This window comes from Pipistrellus hanaki (genome assembly GCF_964339955.1).
Source record: "Pipistrellus hanaki genome assembly, chromosome: 2".
Classification (NCBI taxonomy): domain Eukaryota; kingdom Metazoa; phylum Chordata; class Mammalia; order Chiroptera; family Vespertilionidae; genus Pipistrellus; species Pipistrellus hanaki.
Genome location: NC_140504.1, coordinates 153939499 through 153962643, shown reverse-complemented (window position 1 = coordinate 153962643; position 23145 = coordinate 153939499). Strand labels below are relative to the sequence as shown.

The 23145-nt window shown below is 39.0% G+C and overlaps 1 protein-coding gene across 1 annotated transcript; it reads right to left on the bottom strand.

The window, feature by feature from the left end:
* Nucleotides 1–213: 213 nt before the first annotated feature.
* Nucleotides 214–13251, bottom strand: RPE65 (retinoid isomerohydrolase RPE65). Its single transcript, XM_084875869.1, has 11 exons — nt 13144–13251; nt 12899–13040; nt 9050–9197; nt 7299–7380; nt 6937–7069; nt 6686–6825; nt 5915–6044; nt 2109–2223; nt 1918–2012; nt 1701–1812; nt 214–374 (listed from the first exon to the last, which is right to left on the bottom strand). Exons 1-11 carry the CDS (start codon nt 13218–13220, stop codon nt 223–225), a joined length of 1326 nt encoding a protein of 441 aa, XP_084731995.1. The 5' UTR covers nt 13221–13251; the 3' UTR covers nt 214–222.
* Between the last annotated feature and the right edge of the window lie 9894 nt (nt 13252–23145).

The following is a 23145-nucleotide window of genomic DNA, read 5'->3' as shown; positions in this document are numbered from 1 at the left end:
TATAAGTAATTGCTTGCTCAACTCTGTTCTTTCTGGAAAACAGTGCAAATAGTGCGTGTCTGCAAATGTTGTATATAATATATATATATATATATATATATATATATATATATATACACACACCATATTATATAGCAGGCTAAAACTGAACAGAATTTGATTGCAGACCTGACTATATTTTTCTTGGTTTTGTCATCAGAAACATATCTTGCTAGAATGTAGTTAGGATTTTTTGAACAGTCCATGAAAGGTGACAGGGATGTTAATCTCCACTTCAGCCCTGGCAACTTCACTCAAGTCCTTGGCATTCAGAATCAGGAGATAAGCGGGCTTTTGTCCTATTCCAGGGCTCACCACCACACTCAGAACTACACCTGTTAATCAGAAGTAAATAAAATAATGTTGAATTTGTAAAAAATGCCCAGGGATATAGATTAGATGTAACTGAAATAATATAGGAGGTATTAATTGACATATAAAAAGAAAATGATAGCCTGGCTGGTATGGGTCAGTGATTGAGCATCAACTTATGAACCAGGAGATTCTGGTTCAATTCCCGTCAGGGCACATGCCCTGGTTGCAGGCTCAATCCTCAGTAGGGGGTGCGGAGGAGGCAGCCAATCAATGATTCTCTCTCATCATTGATGTTTCTATCCCTTTCTCCCTCTCCCTTCCTCTCTCTCTGAAATCCATAAAAATATATTTTTTAATAAAGAAAGAAAATGATAATATTTTGTTTTGATTCTTCCACCACCTCACTATGTGTTCACCCTGAATGGGTCTTTTACTAGTAAAGTCTTCATGATTTCTAGATTATAAACTTCAGAAAGGGAGTGACCATGTTTGTCTTGCCTACTGTCATATCCTGATAGCCTGTTACAATGATTAGAACATAGAAAGTGTTAATTAAATTTTTATTGAATGAATTGATCTGTATTCTTATTTGTAATATAAGATGTACCATCTGTTCTACTTACTGCAAAAAAAAGTGTTGTGTCAAAAAAGATGTGTACTAAAAGACTTTGACAACAGTAACATATATTATTTCTATAATTTCCAAGACATAACTGGGAACTTATGTCCTTCAAACAAAAGGAGAGCAAACCTTTAGCAGTTTTGACTGGATGGACTGCATGTGTAAACTAATTTCACATGGAATGGCTCCACAGTTCTTTATTTTTTCATTTCTCTGTGGTTTTCCATAATTTAATTCCAGCTAACTAATAGTTAACTAAGACTGATGCTTTGTAGTTGAGTTGCTATTTTATAGGCTGTATATCTGGTCTCTTTCTAGCCCCAGCTTACTAAAAGAAATAAACAAAACTAGAGCCATAAAGCCACAGTCTCATTCTCTTTGATCTGTTAGAATACTCAATTTCCCTTCTCAGCACTTCTTTTCTTTTTTATAAATGTATGTAGGCCTAGAATCCATGCTGTTCTTTCCTCCTCCTCCTCCCCTCCCTCATCTAGAGCAGCATTGGTGTCCATCAGGACACCAGATGGTACTTTAGCATTTTTTCCACTAGTAATCAAGGCAAACTGACCACAAGATTACACTTATTTTCAAAGAAGTTTACCAGTAGTATTAAGGATCATTTCTGAACATTAGGGAAAAATTGCTATGATTCCCCTCCTAGTGAAATAACTACATGAACTCCAGTAAGAAGAGAATGTTCAGACACATCCATTGCTTTCATTACCATCGTCTTCCTCCAAGGCATCTGGGTGAGAAACAAAGATGGGTTCTGATGGGTAGGAATCAGGCTCTTGCCATACCCAAGTTTCTTTAGTTTTGACATTCAACTTACAAAGCTGTTCATTAAGAAAGAAAAAAATCAATCAGTCAGTCAGTATGCTTTACTTCACTAGCATGTGACTTAAAGTACTGCTCTAATACCAGTAAGATGGATTCATTACCCTGTCTGGAACAAAGTGGTTCAAGCCAAGTCCATATGTGTAAGTATAAGGTTTCCCACCATACTTCTGGTAATTGATTTGAGGAAACTCAAAGGCTACAAAATAAAGCACATGCTTAAGAAAACCCAGTTAATCTCTGAATGGAACATTTTGTTCTCTCTCATGTGAGGTGTTCTTCTATGTTATCTCACCTTGGCGAGGCCCTGCAAAGAGAACCTCAGGTTCTAGCCAGATGGTCTCGTCACTGCACAGAATTGCCGAGGCAGTGGTGTTGGGGAGTGTGACTAAATTCTTGCCTGTGTCAGCCTAAGAAAGAGGATAACAGAAACCTCAGCAAGCAAGAAAGAAAAACCAATGAGCCATAAATCATGGAAGGAGTCTTCCTGAGTTTTGTCTCCTGAGCTCTTTACTTAACATGTAGGGAGGTGCAGAAACTCTATAAGGGAAGCCCAGGAACATGACAGAAAGCTGTCTGGGCCTGTGTCAATTGGAAAGTCACATGACCTTTTAGGTCTTTGATCTTCTCAACTGTGAAATGAGACTGTTCTCAAAGAAAAGGGCCTCTGAGGAAGGGCTACTGGGGAAAAAACAAAACAAAAAAAAGTATTTATATGCAGAACAACAAAGACTTCATCTCTTAGGAACCCATTTACAGTGTTCATCTCTTTTATAGTTAGGGCATATTTTTTTATTTTGTTTGAAAAATATTGTGCGTTTATGTTGTTAAAAAGAAGAAAACAGGAAAACTACTAGACTATATGTTTTCTATGATTTCTTTTGACTCCCCAATCCCCAATACATGTGATATTTATGAAAAGAATGGATACCACAAGTCCTTTCTAAGAATATATTCATTTAGTAATACCTGTATCAAATACTTGAATACATGTATTGTACTAGGTTCTATTCTAGGAATTCGGGATATTTCAGAGAATTAAGTCCCTGTCCTCATAAAGCTTACATTCCAGTTTGGGGACATAGACAATAAATATAATTAATAGACAAAGTGGATAATATGTCATAAATATGGGAAGAAAAAAATAGAGCAGAGTAAGGGGGGAGTCAGAAGTGTGAAAGGCAGGTGAGTTATAATTTTATTTTTTTAAAATATATTTTTATTGATTTTTTACAGAGAGGAAGGGAAAGAGATAGAGAGCTAGAAACGTCTATGAGAGAGAAACACCGACCAGCTGCCTCTTGCACACCCCCTACCGGGGATGTGCCCACAATCAACATACATGCCCCTGACTGGAATCTTTCAGTCTGCAGACCGACGCTCTACCACTGAGCCAAACCGGTTTCGGCGAGTTGTAATTTTAATAGGTGGTCAGGGTGGGCCTCACTGAAAAGGTGACATCTGAGACAAAACTGGCTGCTCTGTTGAGACTTGGGAGGAGGGGGAATGCAAGAGTGGACTCAGAAACCAGTTTGTTTTGTAGTAGTCTGGTCAAAAGAAAACAATAGTTCAGGCTAGGCTAGTAACACTGGAGTCAGTGAGAAATGGAAGGTTGAATCTAGAGGATTTCCTAATATATGGGAGATGGGGTGAAAGAGGCATGAAATTAATAGAGGAGTCAAACATGCCTCCAACATATTTGGCCTGAACAATTAAAGGTTGTCACAAAAGGAGGGGGTTCTGAAGGTGGGGTGAATTTTTTGGTGGGGAAGAGGAGAAATTTAGGTTTTATGTTATTATGTTTGCTATATCTGTTGGACATCCAAATGGAAACATAGAATTGGCAGTAGCATGTATGAGTTGAAAGGAAAGTTGAGTTGAAAGGAAAGCTAAAAAAGTAATTTTGGGCTGTTTTAAAGCATGAGTCTTTACAAAGGGAGTGAATGTACAAATAAAAGGTAGAACAAAAGGCTGAGTTCTGGTGCCCTGCAACATTAAAAGGTTTACAAGAAGAGAAATGAGGAGCTAGCTGGTGGGGACAAGAGGAATCAAGAGAAATATTTTATAAGAGGGCAAAATCATAGCATGATATACGAGTGATCCAATGAAGAGGGGAGAAGAGTGATGCTATAGGAAAGAGGGGGAGTGATGTCCTTGAGTGGGTGAGGGAGGATGGGAACAACTAGTTCTGGATAAGACGATGGATAACTTCAGTATGAATACAGTTGCTAGTGGGTGGGTAGATGTAGTGGCAGAAGTCTACATTGTTTTCTGATTTCTTTCACTCATTCCAGTGAAATAGGAAGCAGAGCCACCAGCTGAGTATGAGTGTGGAGGTGGGAGGTGTTAGAAATTGGAGGGGAGTAGGGTGTGAAATATTTAGTCAGGAAAGTGGGAGAGTAAATCAAGTTGGAAAATTTAGTGGTAAGATTTGTGGTCATGTATTTAAAAATGAACCGATAAACACGATTGTGTGTTTTCAACACTTAATTTTAGCCTCAGAGGCATAAGCATGGAGTGGGTGGGGTGCTTAATTTAACTAGGGTTGTGGTTCTGACAAATGAGTTTGATAAAATAAGAGACACAAGAAATAATGATCTACACAAGAGGATGCTTATAATTATTGACCATGGAATTTTAATTGAATGAGAACACTTGTCTTTCTCTGACTGCTTACAGTGGTGCCTCACACAAGGAACTTAATTCGTTCCAGGAGCAAGCTTGTTATGCGAAAAGTTCGTTATGTGAAAATCGTTTTCCCATAACAATACATGTTAAAAAAAATAATTCGTTCTGTAGCATAAAATATGCTAAGATGAAATAAAAAAAAATATGCTAAGATGACATATTTTTATTTAGATACATCTAAAAACATAATTTTTTTTTTTTAAAAAAACACACATTTTTTTAATTTTAAGACAGACTAAGTAGAGTCTACCGAATCTTGCACATCTTCATCCATTTTCTGCTTTTTGGCCGATGGTTTCATGAAAAACCTGTCCAAAGTTCGCTGTGCGAGGCGTTCGTTATGCGAGGCACCACTGTACTTCACTTAGCATAAGGATAACTCCTCAAGGGAGTGAAGGATTATAAGAAGGTAGGAGATTGAAGGTTCCTGGTGAGAATTGCAGTAGAGCAAGTGATCTTGAAGGAGGTGGTAGTCAGAAGGTGTCACGCATGAATTTAAAATTATGGATGAAACATGCAGAAGTCGTAGGTAATGCCAATGTCAAAGCCATAAGAATGAGTGGCTGAGACAGAATGGAAGACAGGATCAGTGGAAGAGGTCAAGGAACTGAAAGGCCAGATTGTTGGAGGACTCACTTCTGATGTGTATCTTGAAATCCCTGAGACTAAGGAGTAGATCTGTGAAGTGTGACATTCAATGAGAAGGAAGAGAGAGCGGTGGGTTAGTAGATGACAGCAATAATGAGAAGCGCATATATATATATATATATATATATATATATATATATATACACACATACCACATGGTTATATAATGAGCTAAAATAAAATTAAAAATGGGGAGATTTTAGCCTGGCCAATATTGCTCAGTGGTTGAGTGTGGACCTATGAACCAGAAGGTCACAGTTTGATTCCCAGTCAGGAGCAGGGCACATGCCTGGCTCATCCCTGGTAGGGGGCATGCAGGAGGCAGATGAACAATTATTCCCTCTCATTATTGTAGTTTCTATATCTCTCCTCCTATCTCTTCCTCTCTGAAATCAATAAAAACATATATATTTTTTTAAATAGGGAGATTTTAAGGTTAGATGGAGGAAACAATGGTCCGAAAGCAGCAAAGTGGAACAAAGAGGACCCACACCCCAATTTCAGACCCCATGGAGCAAGGGTTGAAGGAGAAACCACCTCCCTTGGAAATTGATGCTGAGGAGAACAGCGCCCTTGGGAATCAGATCTTTGAGAAGTTAGAAGGTGGAGGGAACATTTAGAAAGGGATGTGATATATTATGAATTAAGAGGAAATAGTGGAGGATTTTCAGGATAGGGAAGGGGATGGGAGATGAGGAGCAAATAGGGAATGGATTTTTTTGTAATATTCTGGTTATATCTGAAATCTACATAGAGGATAGTTACCTTGTCAATATTCAAAGGAAGTACATATCTTCTAACTTCAGGCTGGGGAGCCTTGCTGGCATTTTTCTTCACCTCTTCCCAGTTCTCACGTAGATTGGCTAAATATAAGTAATTATAAACAAATTCAAACCTGCAAAAATAAGAAGTCAAACATGAGCACACATAATTATAAATAATTTTAGAGAGACATTCAATCTATTTAAAAGTCAACCTGTTCTTTATTTCCCAACCTAGATACTGCTAGTGACCCAGGTATATTAAAGCCATTTCTTTCTGCCCACACAAGATAGGCGGTGGGAAAGAAACTTGCTTCATGGATATTTTTAAATAACAGCAGCCTTTGACGCTTTCGGTTCTGCTTCTCAATTACCATCTGTCTGTGACTTTAGGGACTACTATCTTTAGTGATCTAGCTAATTTTGAAGAAGCATGCCTCTTTCTCCCAAACCCTGGATAGGTGGAGTTCAAGGTTCCCTAAGGAATCTTGTCACGTTTAAGTGAAGTTGAGTTTAAGTTCACTTATCAGTTCACAGAACCTTATCTTTTCAGGTCTGGTTCAAGGACTTGATTCGTTTTAAATCATTAACCATGGTTTTTATGTTCACTTTGGGTGTCTGGTTACCTAAACTATCTACAGCCTTTTTCAATGATGTCTTGAAACTTAATCGTTAAGGTTAACGATTGAAAGGAGCGTCTCTGGGGGCACGGGGGAAGGCCCCTAATTTCCAGGAGCAACTAGAGATGCACCATTTATCCACTGCCCTCTCTTACCCTTTCCAGCAACAGAGATCCACAATCAGAAACTCATTGTCTTCATAGGTATTGATGTGGTGGAAAAGGTTAAAAGGGGAGGTCCTGTACTTGTTATTGAGATACTTTCTTCTTTTTTTGTCAGCGACGTGAAGCCAAACCTTGAAAATTAGAAAAATATTTTGATGCACTTAAGAAGGAAAAAAAAAGTGTGCATTATGAAGCACACCTTTTTCAGCATCATAAACCTGACAAATAAATGTAAGACTTACACCCATGGTTTCATTGGACTCAAAACAATCCATGTAGTTGGCTCCCCAAAGACTCCATGAAGAGAGGAACTTGAACAGGTTAATTTTGACTGGTGTCTCCACAAAAACAATGTAGTTGGGAGTCAAGCCAAAACTGTTCAGAAACACAAATGGACCTGTGAGTGGGACAGGCATATCCTCAAACCACAAAGAAATGTGTATACATGAGTATGCTCAGTTACTGGAATAGACAGTGCCTATGTGAAATTATGTTTAAATTTAGTTTCTTCAAGATAATGTAATCAGGGTTGGTATGAAAGATAGGCAAAACAGATATTTAAAATTAAGTTTTCCTGAAGATTCAGAGCAGCCCTTCAAGTTACCTATGGACGTAAGATGGCTTGAACCGTTCACTGCAGGGGAATTGTACAACGACCTCTGACTTGCTCATTGGATCTTCCTTGTCTGAAATAAAGTGGTTTTAAAAGGCTTTGGAACAGCCAGCCTTTATTTTCTTTCTTTCTTTCTTTTTTTTTTTTTAAATAAATACAAAGCAGGTAGAACATCTTATGCAAGCAAAGAAATACATTTTCAGACCTTGATTTTTCAGAGCTTATGTGCATTTTCTTAGTCATTGGCATATCTTAGCAAAATTTCATGTGAAGCTGTAATTGCTCAGGAAAACCCAAATAGTAGTGAGTTTGGGAAAGTGCACTTCCACAGTGTTGCGGCAGGCAGAGAACAGTGGAGTCACATCTTACACCTGGAGGTGGGTTCTAAGTCAGGGGACTAAGGCACAATGTTAGCATGGTCACAGTCTTTCACAATACTGCCTACAGAGTGCACAATATCTCGGGTTGTGTCAATTCCCTGGCGCAGTAATTCTTATGCCCATTAAAGTTCACTTACTACTAAGTCAGTAGTCTTCAAACCCTTACTGTATTCTATAAAGGGCTTCTTAGAAGAGTTATGGGGGCCCCGCTCCTAGAATTATTCAGTTGGTTTGAGTGGGACTCAAGATTCATATTTCTAACAGGTCCCCAGGTGGGACTATACTTTTAGAACTACTAGCCCATAGTCGGCAAACTGTGGCTCTCTGGCACCTTGAGTGTGGCTCTTCCACAAAATACCATGGCCTGGGAGAGTCTATTTTGAAGAAGTGGCATTAGAAGAAGTTTAAGTTTAAAAAATTTGGCTCTCAAAATAAATTTCAATTATTGTACTGTTGATATTTGGCTCTGTTGACTAATGGGTTTGCCGACCACTGATCTAAGCAATACTAAACAAAAATCCATATATTTTCAAATAATTCTGGCATCAAGATGGTTATAAAATTTCTGTCAATGAATGAAAGATGAATGGAAAATTCTAAAGAGTACTCTCTCTTCTCTTTTAATATTCCTTAGCTATTATATTAACACTAGTAGCCCTGCACATGAATCTGTGCACCAGTAGCTCACCAGTAGCTCACTGCTGCCCTTCAGTAGCTCTCTGCCTGCTGCCCCACCCTCCTGTAGCTCCCCTTCCTCTCCCCAACCCCCCTCATATCTTGCTACCCTGCCTCCTCCTGTAGCTCTCTGCTGCCCACTTGTAGCTTGCTGTCCCCCCCTCCTGCTGATCTGTGATCCAATCATTATACAGTCAGTTGTTACACTTCATGGAGTAACAACCATTTGCATGTTACATCTTTATTATATAGGATGAATTAATAGGTTTTTTTGTAGTCTTGTGAGTTAAACATACACAAAATAGTACATTCTCATATATGGTGTAAGTTACTATGCAGATGCATATGTCTGAATAAAATTTTAATTTCAGTTGGCACATGAATAATTTCAGTTTGCTACACTTGACTCCAATTCTTATGTAACCAAATATGCATATACACTACATCTTTGACACATTGCAGAAATAGTAGTTGGCCATTTGCTTTCTGTATTTTCAAGTTGTCATTTCCTGCTAATGTGCCCTTTGCCATTGGTAAGGTAGGGGTGAGGGCAGTTGTCCTGAAATCGGAGAGTAATTTAACTGCATATTGTGCTATTCTGACATTTTGATCTGGCATCCCATATTTCTGGTAACTTTCATACAATTCAGATACTTGTTTTAAGAAGAATCAAATTGGTAAACTGACCTGCTTGTAGTGGAGGGATCTTCACAATATTGTAGGCAATTGAAAAATTTTTCCCGAAGCAGTTACCAATGTTGTAAACAGTGCCGTCACTTTCAATGTGGGGGTGAGCTGTGGCTCCATTGACGGAGACATAGTTGCAAAGATCAACCTATGGAGAGAGAGCAAATGTCATCCATGTTAAGAGAAAGATTATGTTATACCTTTGGTCCCTAGTTCTTATCTCATCATTACTGCTTGCACCCTCACCCTAAGTGCACTTCCTCTATCCTCCTATCTCTCTGGGTCCTACCCTCTCTGAAGTCTACTTGAATTCCCATCTTTGTGGAGAGCTCTGATCCCCATGCTGACCCCCCGCCTCCCACGAACCTCTGGAATATTGGAGTTCTCCCTGGCTATGCTCTTTAATCGGCGTATATCATACACGGCTCCCGTTAGTTCTTTTCCTTTTGCACATGCAGGTTATCCTCAAACAATGATAAATGTGAATCCTGGGATTTCTTTATAGCTCCCTACATTGTATTAGATGAATTGTATGAAATTGCTGATTCTTAATAATTTTAATTTTATAAAAATAGCAATTTTGTATGGTACAACTTAAATCTCAAATCCAGGGTATTGCACAGAGTACGGAACTGGAATTGGAAGGAACCCCAGGATCCATCTAGTATAGAAAGTCTTAACCTAAATAGATTTTAGGGGAACCACGAACCTCTTGGAATTAAATGCAAATATTTTTAGAGAGAAGATTTACACTTTAATTCAATTTGGAGTCTTATAAGAATTCAGGAGCCACAAATCCAGCACAAAACTCTCAATTTACAGGAGAGACTGAGGTCCAGAGAGGTCAAGTGACTTGTTCAAGGACACAGAGCCACATGTTGGCAAAATCAGCACTAGAATTTCTACCAGGGACCTGCTCAGTAAAGATTTATTGAATGAATAATTGATGGAGTATATATTTATCTAACTTTTTTTTTTTCTATTTGATTAGGAGAATATGTTTTAAAATATAGGGGACTTTTAGCATCATTACTTCAATAATAGCCGAGACATTCATTCATTCTTTCACCATTCGTTAAATACTCTTTGAGTTTTTATTGTATACCAGGCACTGTGCAAGGATCTAGAAAAACAGAGATGGTCCATGCTTTCAAGGACTTCAGTCTAGACTTTTGCCGTTCAATATTGTAGCCACATGTAATAATTTAAATATAAATTAATTATAATTAGATAAAACTTCAAATTCAGTTCCTCAGTCACATTAGCCACATTTTATGTGTGCAATAGCATTTGAACAATGCAGACACAGAATTTGCCTTCACTGTAGAAAGTTCTATTTGATAGCACTGTGTTGGGATAATAAGCCGGCATACAGACAGTGCTGTACGTGTAAAATGGTATCTGTAGGGAAAGGCCATCTGGCCTAGCCAAACCAAATCACTTTTTATTCATCTTTCAATAATGTTTAAAAAAATGAATAAAAGTGATTCAGGTGGACAAGCATGACAGTGTGTTCCAGGGGGCAAGAACCCCGATGGGCAGGCCCAGAGTGTGAAACAGCATGTGCCATTTGGGGACTACTAATCGCTCAACATGCAACCATGAAGGGCATGCATGGAGGAGGGGAATCAGCATGGGCCAGCCACAAAGGCCCTTGTTTGGATTTCATCTTGGAAACTATGGGTGCCCTAGATGGAGTAACACATTCATACTTGCATTTTAGAAAGAAAAAAAAATGCGTCTACTGAAGTAAGGATGTTGCATTTAAGAAATCAAGCAGGAAGAAAAGGCACTGATTAGGGAGCTATTTCAGTCATAGTAAACAAAACTTCAACTTCTAAAACTTAAATTTTTATATGAAGTCAGGATACACTACTATTCACAATGGAACCTGACCTCTAATAAAGTCTATTCTGGAGCCATATCATTAACTTTATATTTCCAGTTAAATGGCCATGATAGTTGGAATACATACTGATTCACTATCATAGTCCCCTCCAATTCTTATCTAAGTGATCTACTCAGATGGTTATAAACATACATCAAAAACAAGAAAGAGCCATTGAGACTCTGTTAAGCCTTAGTAAATAGTCCATTGGGAGTTATTAATCAGCTTGTGACATTGAGATCCAGGGTTGGAACTATTTTTTTTTCTTCCTATTCTTACTATACTAAATTTGGTCTCCTACTCCCTTATCTCTCTTGCCCTCCCATATAGCTTGTACATAGCAGATTAAATATCCCAAAACACAGGTCTGCTTATATTACTTCTCTGTGCAAAAACTTTCAGCAACTTCATAACTTACTACATATTTTTGTTCATTATTCAAATGTTTAGTTTTACCCTACCCTTGACATTGCATGCTTTTCACTAGTTCTTAAACCTGTTAACCAAACAGGACGTATAAATACGTCAAAAGTAAACAATATCGGGAACGGGTAGGACGTATGAATACGTTCTGGAAATATATGTTGCACCCTGAGAGGGACAGTATATATTTTTTGTAATCTTTATAATTGTTTGTAAAATTTATAATTTTTTAATTCAATGTTTCCATTTTTTTGTTGGTATTCTTTTCTGTTTGTTTGTAATTTTGTATTTTCCTTTGTGCTTTATATATAAATAAGCAAAAAATATATATTTCATTTATTTTAATTAAGTATAAATTTAAAAAATAATAATATGAAATTACGTCCACCGGGCGTGACGAACTGACACGTCTTAGTGAAAGATTATGCGCCCGTTATACGTTGCGTAATTAAAAAGGGAACTCCCCGGTTAACAGGTTAATTAATCTTCCCTGATTTGCACCACCTTATATCCTCCAACTACTGCTGGAAGTAATCTCTTTCTTCTCCATGCTTTCATGGAAGGTTTTCCTTCTCCTAAAGGACTCATCACATTATGTGTCCTATTAGAGTTAAATAGCATATTTGTTTGATTTCTCCAACAAGATGTTAAACTTTCTAAAGACAAGAACAGTGCCTTCAACTCATTACATCTTAATAAATATTGGTTGAAAATGTGGATCTGTTTTATTGAATGCTGCATTGAGATTGTCTTAGTTGTCAGCAAAATTTGTCTCTCCTATTGCTCATTTTTTTCTCTGCGCTATTTCATTTAAAATATAGCTTCATTTCTAATAAGAAGTATCTATAAGGGGCAAATAGGTACAACATACTTGTCTATAATAACGAATAGCAGAGTTTTCAATATTAATAGGTATAATTTTTTTGAACACCCAGTATATGCCAGGTCCATGCTAGCCTATAAAGGCCAGTAAGGGCAGGGACCATGCTGTTTCACACATTGATGTATCTGCACCTAGCACATGTTTTGGTACATATCAGGGACTGAAAAATAGTGTCCTATGAATAAATGAATGAATGTTAGGCATTTTATAGTTTTATTTCAACTCATATAATAAGTTTTTCAAATGAAATAGATGAAGAAATAAACCTTTGCTCTATGTCACATAGCTAGTAGTTGATGACAAAGCAAGAATTTGAAAATTTGTCTGGCTTGCTTTCTTTAAAAATTATTTTTAAAAAATAAATTTCAGAAAGGAAGAGAGAGAGAGAGATAGAAACATCAATGATGAAAGAGAATCATTGATTGGCTGCATTCTGCACATCCCCTACTGGGGATCAAGCCTGAAGCCTGGGCATATGCTCTAACTAGGAACTGAACCATGACCTCCTGGTTCATAGGTCAACACTTAACCACTGAGCCACATCAGCCAGGCAAGCGCTCATGTTCTTTCTACCAAATTGCACAGTTGATTTAATTTTAACTCTAAGCTGCAGTTCTAAATTCTCAAGCAGTGTCACCTGAGCACTGTATCCTACCTGCTTAATTGTCTCCAAGGTCTCAGGATTAATCTTTGTGATGAAGTTGGTCTCTGTGCAGGCATAGTAATCTTCCCCCACGGGATAGATATTAACAAGGGCATTGTCAGTAATCTCTACTCCTCGAAAGTAAGAAAAAAACCTGCAGAAGCAAATGGGTTTTTTTAGTCTAGTAACTTCTAAACCATGAGAGAAAAGGGGCCAGTGAAAATGCCTTTAATAACATGCAGTTAGGTTTCAGTAACCTGGAAAATATGTTCTTGCAGGGATCAGGGAAAGCACAGGTGCCAAATTCTGTTATGACGATCCTTTTCTCAGTCATTGCCCGGACGTAAGCATCTGTGCGGATGAACCTGAAGGACATTAAAACATGGGAAAGGGTCATAGACAGGGGCAATTAGCGTGGTCCAGGTGGATCTTAGAAGGTCATTCTGTCCTTACGGAGTCAGAATTATAAGTCCACAGCATAAGGAATGGAGAGTATTGTCAGGTCACTTTCTCCTAGGGACCAAAGGAGAAAGAGACAATATGTGCCACGTGCTTACATTTATGTCTTACAAATCTCATAGTGACAGATGCAGAACTCACAGCTCAGAGAAGTTAAGTGATTGGCATTTGTGGCAGAGCTGGGTTACAATTCAAGTTGGCCAGATCTGGAAAACATGCATTTTCCTTATCACACCATGCAGCCCCCGTGGTAGCTAACATAAGATCTATGATGTCCTGTAGCCTATAACCCATCAACCTACACGTAGTGGGAAATACAGGGAATAGTATGCTGAATTATATTCCTTTATAACTATTTCTTGTCCCTCTTGAGTTTTTCTTCAATTTTAAATTTTATTTTGCTACTTTTAACATTTGGGATCTCTTCAATCCAGTCTCTTGCACAGGCAGACCTCCTGAACCATATCCCAGGCTAGATTGCATACAGTGCCTAAGATTTCTCTTGTGCAGAGCCAATTAAAATCTAATTTTACCCTGTCTCTAATCCATTTAGTAAGTATTTAAAATTTCATAGATGAAGAAATAAAGTCATGAAAAGGGAAAAAAGACCAAAGTTTTTAGAAGGCACATGAAAGCTTTGACCTCCAAAGCATGCTTTTTCATAGATAAATTTTGCTTAACCTGATCAGTTTCTCTTTTATTATAGTCCAAGTCATCCTGACTACTTAAAACCTCCATTTACTCTCCTTTAAAAAAAATATATATTTTATTGATTTTTCACAGAGAGAAAGGGAGAGGGAGAGAGAATTAGAAACATTGATGAGAAAGAAACATCGATCAGCTGCCTCCTGCACACCCCCACTGGGGATGTGTCCACAACTAGAATGGAACATGCCCCTGACTAGAATGGAACCTGGGACCCTTGAGTCCGCAGGCCGATGCTCTATCCACTGAGCCAAACCGGCTATGGCTTACTCTCCCTTTTGTTGTCTCTTTAGAACGCCTGGTATCTGTGACTACCAACAAAGTCACTAACAGGTGAGAATATTGAAGCATAAGACAAATTATTTATTGTGGTGTTAATGGGTGCTTTCTGGAGTGATGGCTTAGCCAGTGGTCAGCAAACTCAGTCAGCAGAGCCAAGTATCAACAGTACAATGATTGAAATTTCTTTTGAGAGCTAAATGTTTTAAACTTAAACTTTTTCTAACACCACTTCTTCAAAATAGACTCGCCCAGGCCATGGTATTTTGTGGAAGAGCCACACTCAAGGGGCCAAAGAGCTGCATGTGGCTAGTGAGCTGCAGTTTGCCGACCACAGGCTCAGGCAATGGGTGGGGAACATCTGGCTCATGGACTATATAATGCTCATGGACTATATATATGAATGGACAAGATCATTTGGTCTGGCCCTGCCAAAGCATTAGGGATGACTTAATTAAATGTCTTACCAAATATAGCAGGTTAATTTTTTTAAATATAGTTTTTAAATTTATTTCAGAGAGGAAAGGAGAGGGAGAGAGAGATAGAAACCTCAATGAAAATGAATTATTAATCAGGCTAATTTTTAAATTGATACTTATGTATAGCCTGCAAATGATGTTATAGATATCTAAATGGCCCTTGGCAGAAAAAAGGCTCCCCACCCCTGGCTTAGACTGGCAAGCCTTTTAACAACAATCTCCTATTTTTAGAAAACTTTTATTTTTTTGTATCATCACCAGATATTTGATCCCTACCTTCTTTGTGAAACTTCTCTCTTTTCCTGTGGCCTCTTTGATGATTAAAAAGGGGGGGGGGGGGAGAGTAAAAAGAGCCAATATTCTAATAATAATAACTATAATAATATTACTGAATACTCCTATGTGCTAGGCACAGTGTTCTTATTTATTCCTTGTAATTGAACCCTGAAGTAGATTCTATGCTCTCCCATTTTAGAGATGACAAAACTAAGAGTTAGATATTAACATCTTGCCAATGGTTGTAAAAGGTAGATACAGGATTTGAAGCCAGACATATTGGACCCCAAAGGCCTAGTTCTTAGTTTCTTCTTTATCCCATAGCACAGCTCCCGGGTGTCCATGCAGATGCATTGGCCCAAGTGGATTCTGAGAGAAAATGAGTATATTAGCCCCCTTTTGGGTTTGAAAAGCCCAAGGGAGGAGGAGCTGAGCTAGGCCCCACCCTTAGTTAGGGGAGTGGGGCCTAGCATTTCTTTACCTTCTGTGGTACGTGACGTGTCCTTCTTTAAAGTCAAACTTGTGCAGGAGGGCTTGTCCATCAAACAGGTGGTAAAATGGCTCAGATCCAACTTCAAAAAGTCCTGGCCCACATCGGAGGAGGCTGCCTGTGAGCCAGAAGGGAATCCTGCCTGTGAGGGACGAATGGGAGACACAGAACATTGCTTCTTTCTCCTGCCCTTGGCTGGGCCGTCCCAGGTCAGGCACAGGGATTATATTAGCAGCCTCATCGGTCAGTGGTTCTTTATAAAGCTGGCAGTGATTTCCATTCCCAGCTCTCAGGCTGGGCAGCACTTAGGAGATGCCCGTGGGCCAATTCTCTTTTCTCTAGGAGACCAAGTAGGAGAGAATGTGGCAATGCCTCAGAGTTTGGGTAACTGGTTGGAAGGAGACAGGGAAAAGCATCTTGAGGGAAATGGGAATCTCTATCTAACACATTTCCCCAGATACCATAACATGTACCTTTTCCCAACATCTCACTTTTAAGAATTTCACATTTCTTGATATAATTGGATACAGTAGGGGTAGGAAGGATGGATTAAGAGCAGAGATCAAAACACTAAAAAAGATGGGCCTATAGAAAAAAAATAATTGAAATGGCTACAACAAGAATATTGGCCTTTTAAAATCTAGAGCTATATTCTTTAGAGGGTATATGCTATTGTCCAGGTGAAGGCCAACCTGCTGTAGCAAAAGCTGCACAGGGCTGGGGGTTAGGGACCTGGATTCGGGTTCGGGACTTGCCAGGTGACATCTCTGGGCCTCAGTGTTTCCCTCTGCACACCAGGGCCACACAAGAAAGACGTTAAGGTCTTTCAGTTTAACCAATTACACTTGTGCCCTTTTATCCCTTGAAAAGTGCAGAGTTTGGCAGTGTTTGCTAATCCTTACCAATGTTTTTTTATTTTTATTTCTTATTTTTGGAACAAACTAATTATTTTCTGCAGCTCAATCTTAGCGACCTATTTGACAAAAATTTATATTTCTGGTAAAATTTTTAAGAAGGTGTGGCTCAACTAAAAGGCACAGCATTAATATAATTGTAAGAACCTAAGTTGTTAGCATCAGAATCTAGTTTAGAGTGTTTGGCTCATTCCTTCTAATTTACAGAAGAGGAAACTGGGAGAAAAGAGACTTGCCCAAACTTTGGTCCTTCCCATGACACCATGTCCAAGCAAGTATGCTGTATGGGTTATATAATACCTTAGATAGTGATAACAACAGTACTACCACCTGTTGATCACTCTGTTTCGGAGACTGGGTGAATCTTTCTATTTACACTAGCTCATTTCATCTTTAAACATCCCCGTGAAGTAAAATTTGGTCTTTAGTCGGTGAAAGAATGGAGGCTCAGAAAGTTTAAGTAATCTGTAGGATCCACAGCTACTAAAATGATAGAGCTGCCATTAGTGCCTACATTTGCCTGACTCCAGAACCATTACTCTTTTCCAATGGATATAAAACCTACCACCTGTTAATGTATTTCCAAACACTCCAGTGGATCCTCATTCACCAAGACACTGACAGAGCAGATATTTACAGGGCCTTTACTATCTGCCAGGCACTAAGCTAGGCACTGATGATTGAAAAATGACAAAGATGTAGTCCTAATCCCAAGGAATCCCAAGGAATTCCAGTTAGGTAGTATTTTTTTTTCTTTCTACATTAGAGAAATAAATAAAAAGTAAGTGAGAAGAAATGGATTCAGGGAATAAAATTCTTGAACCTCCAGATTCCATTCTATAGCCCTTAGGAAAGCCAGTAAGGAGAGGTGCCAATGAATAAGAAGGGAGAGAAGAGAGATCTTGAAGTAAAAGAGAGGACGACGCTAAGACCCACCTGTAACATGAGCTGCAACTGGCGAAGAGAGTTCCTCCACAGTTTCATACAGTTTCTTGTAACCAGCAGCAGGATGCTCAACTCTGAAATGTGGAATCACAAGGAAGAGGCCCATGTGAATGCTCAAAGGAAGTCCATAGAGGCAGGAGCAGGGTTCAGGGACAAACGGTGCTCTCTGGCTCAAGGCCAACTCACCCTACCAGTCCAGCTTCTGCCAAGGGAGCACACGGAGCTTGGGGGATAGAAACATGCCCAGGTTTGCAAGAGAGGCCCAGGTCAGCGCTCCTTCTTTAATGTTAGGAGAAATGACCTCCTTTTTAATGTCACAGTGGACTTAGTCCTGCCCTCTGCAGTTTCCCCATAGCTCTGAAGGTAAATAAACCAAACATGCTGCTGTCACTTCTCTTCCTAACAGAGTCCTTCCCATGCAATTATTCTGCCCTATCGATGCTCTCAGCTTTCTCCATCTTGATTCTCCTGCCTCACAGTCTCATCTCTCTCCCTCCTATGCATTTAGAGAAGACAGCTATTTGGGTCAGTACCTCATGCTTTGTTCTCTACCCCATATTATACCAACATCTTTTACTGTCATCTCAGGTCTTCACAAATCTCCAAGAGCTTTAAAAAAATTCTCCAAGTACTTTAAATAAATAGTCAAGTTTTATATTTTTGCTTATTTTCTGCCTCCTCACTTTGGCTTTACTGTATAACTTCTTATAGTAGGAGTTCTGACCAGCTCCCTAATAACTAATGATAGTTATCTTTTATTAAGCACTTACTATATGCCATGCACCATTAAAAACAAGTTTGTATATTATCAGCACATTTAAATCTCACAACAATGCAATGGGGCAAGTACTATTATATGCATCTTATATATGGAGAAACCTAGTCTTTAAAATGTTAATTTGCCCCAAATCACCCAGCTAGGAAGTGGTTGAGTGAGGCGTGGAACCCAGGTCTGTCTTATTGAAATCCTCATGCTCACAGCTGCCTCCAAGGTCCATTCTAAGTCACATAGATTCCACTTGAATTCCAGATATTGGCTTCAATATATAAATAGGAAGATACTCCCTCAACAAGACCCAGGCTTTCCCTAAACAGGACATCAATCCTCTTTAGGAGTTCCTGAAATAGCCTATTTACCATCAACCCACCAAGGCATTTAAAAGAAATCTCCCAGAGATACTCACTGGATGGACATTTTCTCTCAGTGGAGGAGTTCTGGCACCAACTGTGGAATGAAGAAGCAAGTCCTCAGCCAGGGCCCTTTATATGCCTTCTCAGTCCTCCTAAAGGGAGTTGTGGCTCTGAGAACCCTTCCTTCCCCCTCCCACATAGGAAGGGGAACAGAGGCGGCTTTCAGCACTCAGATCCTCCTAATGCTTGAGCATTATTTGGGCTGCTGTTCCCATAACAGTTTTTTGGGCTATTTGCCAGAGACCTCAATCCTTCCCAAGAGAATGAGAAGTGGATTAGGAAGAAAGGAACTGCGTGGGAGTGGGAGTGGCTAGCATCAGGCCAGAGCTGATCCAGGTCACCCCAGTGGAACCTGGCACCATTCTTGGTACCCAGCTTCCTCTACCACCTCTGTACTCTCAGCTTCACCCTGTTAGTGCTCCCTGTAGACATATGCTCCTGAAAGCTTTCAAGCGCACTTACCTCTTCTCTGTGCCTTCAACCACAGTGTCATTCCTCTTCAAGGCAAATCAGACCACGTCCCTTCAATACTTAGGGTCTTTCAAGAGGTCTGCATTCCATACTGGATAAAGTGCACTTTGGCACAGCTGTAAGATGCTTACTTCTCAGTGTCATCATCTGCCACTCTGTCCTTTCATTTGGATGCCAGCAGTCCCAACCTGTTCACCACTTCCCATTGATTTCATACCATTTCATGCTGCCCTTTCCTTACAGCCTAGGTCCTTTGCTTTCTTCTTTCCCTTGTCCATCTGGGAAATGCCCAGTTTCCATCACAAATCTGTGAAAACATCACTTTCCTATTATGCTCCAAACAAGATGCTCTCCTTTGTAATTTTTTGAAACATATATATCTATTTTTGTCTGTATCATATCATCTTGTCTGATTTGTTATCATATCTCTCTTTACTTATTGTAGTGACATAAAATTAATCACCTAGCACAATGGCGTTTGGCTAAATCTTTGAACACCTGTTAAGATGGAAACTGGCAACCACCCCAGCAGCTCCCCCAGGGTGGAAATCAGACTAGCAAAAGCTCTACATTCACTTCTGGTCCATAATTACATGTGAGGTAACACCTCCAGCCCCTCTGTCCCTCTGTCTTCCCATCACCTCCCGAACTTAGTTTGCCGGGCATCATTCAAATACCATGGGAAAGAAGAAATATATGCCCAGGTATCCCCTCTCTCTTCTCCTCCAGGGGACATCAGTGACATCTTGCCAGTGGGCCCTACCTTTCACTCTGGGAATCCCCCTTGCTTTGTACACACTGGTGTGTAACAAACATTTAAATTATTTGGGGTCTCAGATTTGGGTGTGATGTATTTTGACATCTGATATCTTTAAAAGCCAGAGCCTGGCAGCAACCTTACTGTAATACTTATGCATCATTATGCTCAGGGTTTCAGTAAAATCTCAATAAAACTTATTTGTTAAGCCAAGTTAGTAGAAAACTCTAGAAAAACTGCCTTAACTGAGCACAAGAAAAATTCCAAATTTGCGCTTATAAACGAGTGTTTAAGGATTTGGGTTTGTTTTTCCCCCCAAAGAATTTGAAATATTTTACTTAAAATCTTGATTACACTCTTATTTTAATCAATCAGCTCTTGATTCAAAGAGAAAACCAACCAACCAAACAAAAAGGCACAAAAGAGGATTCTGGGCCAGCACTATTGGATTAATAATGCCTCAGCTATTGAGGAATTCAGTATACTTTTAAGTTCTCAGCTTCTGCCAGTTGGTACAAATGCAGAGAGGATTGGGCAGCTGAAATCTTCTAGAACAGACATTTTACCCCCTCTCTGGGCCAGAGAACAGACAAATACAAATTAGGAATGACTTATCCTCTTAACTACAAGGCACATGAACACCAGGAAAAGTGCAATTCTGATAGCATTAGGAATCCTGCTTATGCTGTTCTAGTTTACGGAATTTTTAGATTATTTATGAGTCATTCTCAGACAAGGGGAGAACAGGTTTCCAAACAGGAGAAAGCTAATAATTGACTAAATATCCACATTTATCTCTGTTCCTATAGTTATCAGAGTGCATTATGTTGTTATGTTTGTTTCATGAAAGCAGTGGCCCTGTTTATCACTATAACTTAGAGCCCAACACCTATTAAGTAGTTATTAAATATTCTAGGCTATTGCGTATTGCATTGCTTTTCTAAAAATTTGAACTTCTGCTTGCTGGGTGCTAGTGTATATAAATAAATTTGATAGTAGTATATTGATCTTTTATCCTGCAGTCTTTCTAAACTCATTTATTCTAGTAGTCTTTTTATAGGTTCCATCATATATTCTATTTACATAGAAGGTCATATTGTCTGTGATAAAGAGTTTACTTCTTCCTTTCCAATCTTTTATTTTCTTTCCTATTGCACTAGCTAGAACCTTCAGTGTAATGTTGAATGAAAGAAGACTTTGTGTTCCTGATCTAAGTAGAGAGTATTGAGTTTTTCACTATTATGTTAGTAGTGAGTTTTTCACCATGATGTTAACCTGGTATTCCAGCGGCCTCTGATTTACTCAGCCGATTTACTGATTTACTTACTGATCCCTGCTGGCTTTTACAACCTGAAGGTATGGGGACTTCACTTGCAGGCACAGGAACCCTGAACCTGGGGCCTTGTGTGAGCCTGGGACCCCTCACTCCTCAGAGGGGACCTCCGAGCCAAGATATCCAACACACATGGGTGTGAGACCTAGCCCATTCAGCATCCTTGCTCCTCCCACCAGTTTCAATGTGGCTTCTTTAATTCCCTAGTTGTAGAACTTCTATTCAGCTTGGTTTTAGGTGTTTTTAAATGATGGTTGTTTTGTAGTTTAGTTGTAATTTTGATGTGGTTGTGGGAGGAGGCAAGTACCATAATATGTGTTTTTTATTGGAATATAGAGACATTTACATTTTATGTGATTATTGATGGATTAAACTTGAGTTTATCATCTTATTTGTTTTCTGTACATTTCTTCTGTTCTTTACTTCCCTTTCCTCTTTTTTTTTCTGTCTTCTTTGGATTTGTTATTGTTGATCCTATCTAATACATTTTTCATATCAGACTTTCTGGTTTTTATACCTAGAATTTCTATTTGCATTTTTAAATATTGCCCATATCTCTACTTCTTAAATGTTTTAATGTACCTGTCTGATAATTATAATATATGTGTTAGTTCTGGGTTAGTGTCCATTGTTTGGTCTTAATTATATTTTTCTACTGCTTTACATGCCTGGTAATTTTTGATTGGATGCCAGAAATTTTAAATTTTATCTCACTAGTTGCTGGGGTTATTTGCATTCTTGAGCTTTGTTCTGGAACTCAGCATTACCAGAAATAATTTGATCCTTTTAGAATTTGCTTTTAAGATTTGTTAGGTGGGATTGAAGCAGGGTTCAATGTAAGGCAAATTTTTCCAAACATTGTATTATACAAGGACTAGATGCCCCTTGCAGAAAGATTCTTGCAATAGGGCTTCCTGCTGTGGTCTCTGCTGCCCTGCCAGCTTCTCTCCCTTCTCCCCCACCCATCTGCTTCCCTTTCTTCTCCACTGCCCTGCTTGCTTCTCTGCAGCTTCTCTCCCTTCTGCAGCACTTGGCTTCTTACTACTCTGTCTTCAGCCTTCACTCTGGTTTGGATATGCAAATTAACTACCATCTTAGTTGGGTTAATTTGCATACTCACTCTAATTGGCTGATGGGCTTAGTGAAGGTGCAGTCAATTTGCATGTTTCTCTTTTATTAGAGAGGATTACTATTCAATACTGAGTTAGTAAGATTCTTCAGTGTGTTCTACAAAATTTTTCATGAACCATGAAGTTTTCTGTTAGTAGAATGTTTTGGGCAGTGGGGATAGGCACTAGTCTCAGCTCTGGGGATACCTAACACTGTTACCTCTAATCCATTTAGTTGTTCTCTTGGCCTTGGGTAATTTCCTCATACAGAAGAACTGTTAAGTATCTCAACTGAATAACTAAGGAGAACACTCTGCAAAGCTTTAGACTAGGGGTGTCGAACTCAGTCAGAGAAGGGGCCAAAATCTAAAATCCAGCCTAAATCGCGGGCCAAATGGTTTACTGAACAGTCATAAACTGACAATGTCATAAACTGACAGCGGAGTGCAGTGATGACAGCGCGGTGCGGGCCACATTGCAAGGCCTGGCAGGCTGGATTTGGCCCGCGGGCCTTGTGTTTGACACATGTGCTTTAGACTTATCTCTCTGTAGACTTCTCCCTCTATAAGACTCAGTGTGAATGCTAGTCACTTCATTCTTAGCTCTATATCCTCAACATAGAATCTTTCCAATTCTATCCAGGTTCATTTCCTAGGCATCACACTTATAAGCTTTTCATAAGATTAAGCTGGTGCAGTCAGATGGCTTACCTTATTTAGGGATCATTATTCTTTAATGGCTGATGTCCAGTATCTTAAACACTTTTTAAAAATTATTTATTATTATTATTATTATTATTATTATTATTAATTATTTCAGACAAGAGGGTAAATATGATCCTGTGTGTTTAA

Bases quoted from the DNA above. Each gene is read 5' to 3' on its own strand.
- RPE65 (XM_084875869.1), bottom strand. From the start codon at position 13,220: ATGACTGAGAAAAGGATCGTCATAACAGAATTTGGCACCTGTGCTTTC. The intron at 6,826-6,936 runs GTAAGTCTTACA...CTAATTTTCAAG, and splicing joins AGTCCAATGAAACCATGGGT to GTTTGGCTTCACGTCGCTGA. The intron at 2,224-5,914 runs GTAACTATCCTC...CCTCTTTCTTAG, and splicing joins TTCCTTTGAATATTGACAAG to GCTGACACAGGCAAGAATTT.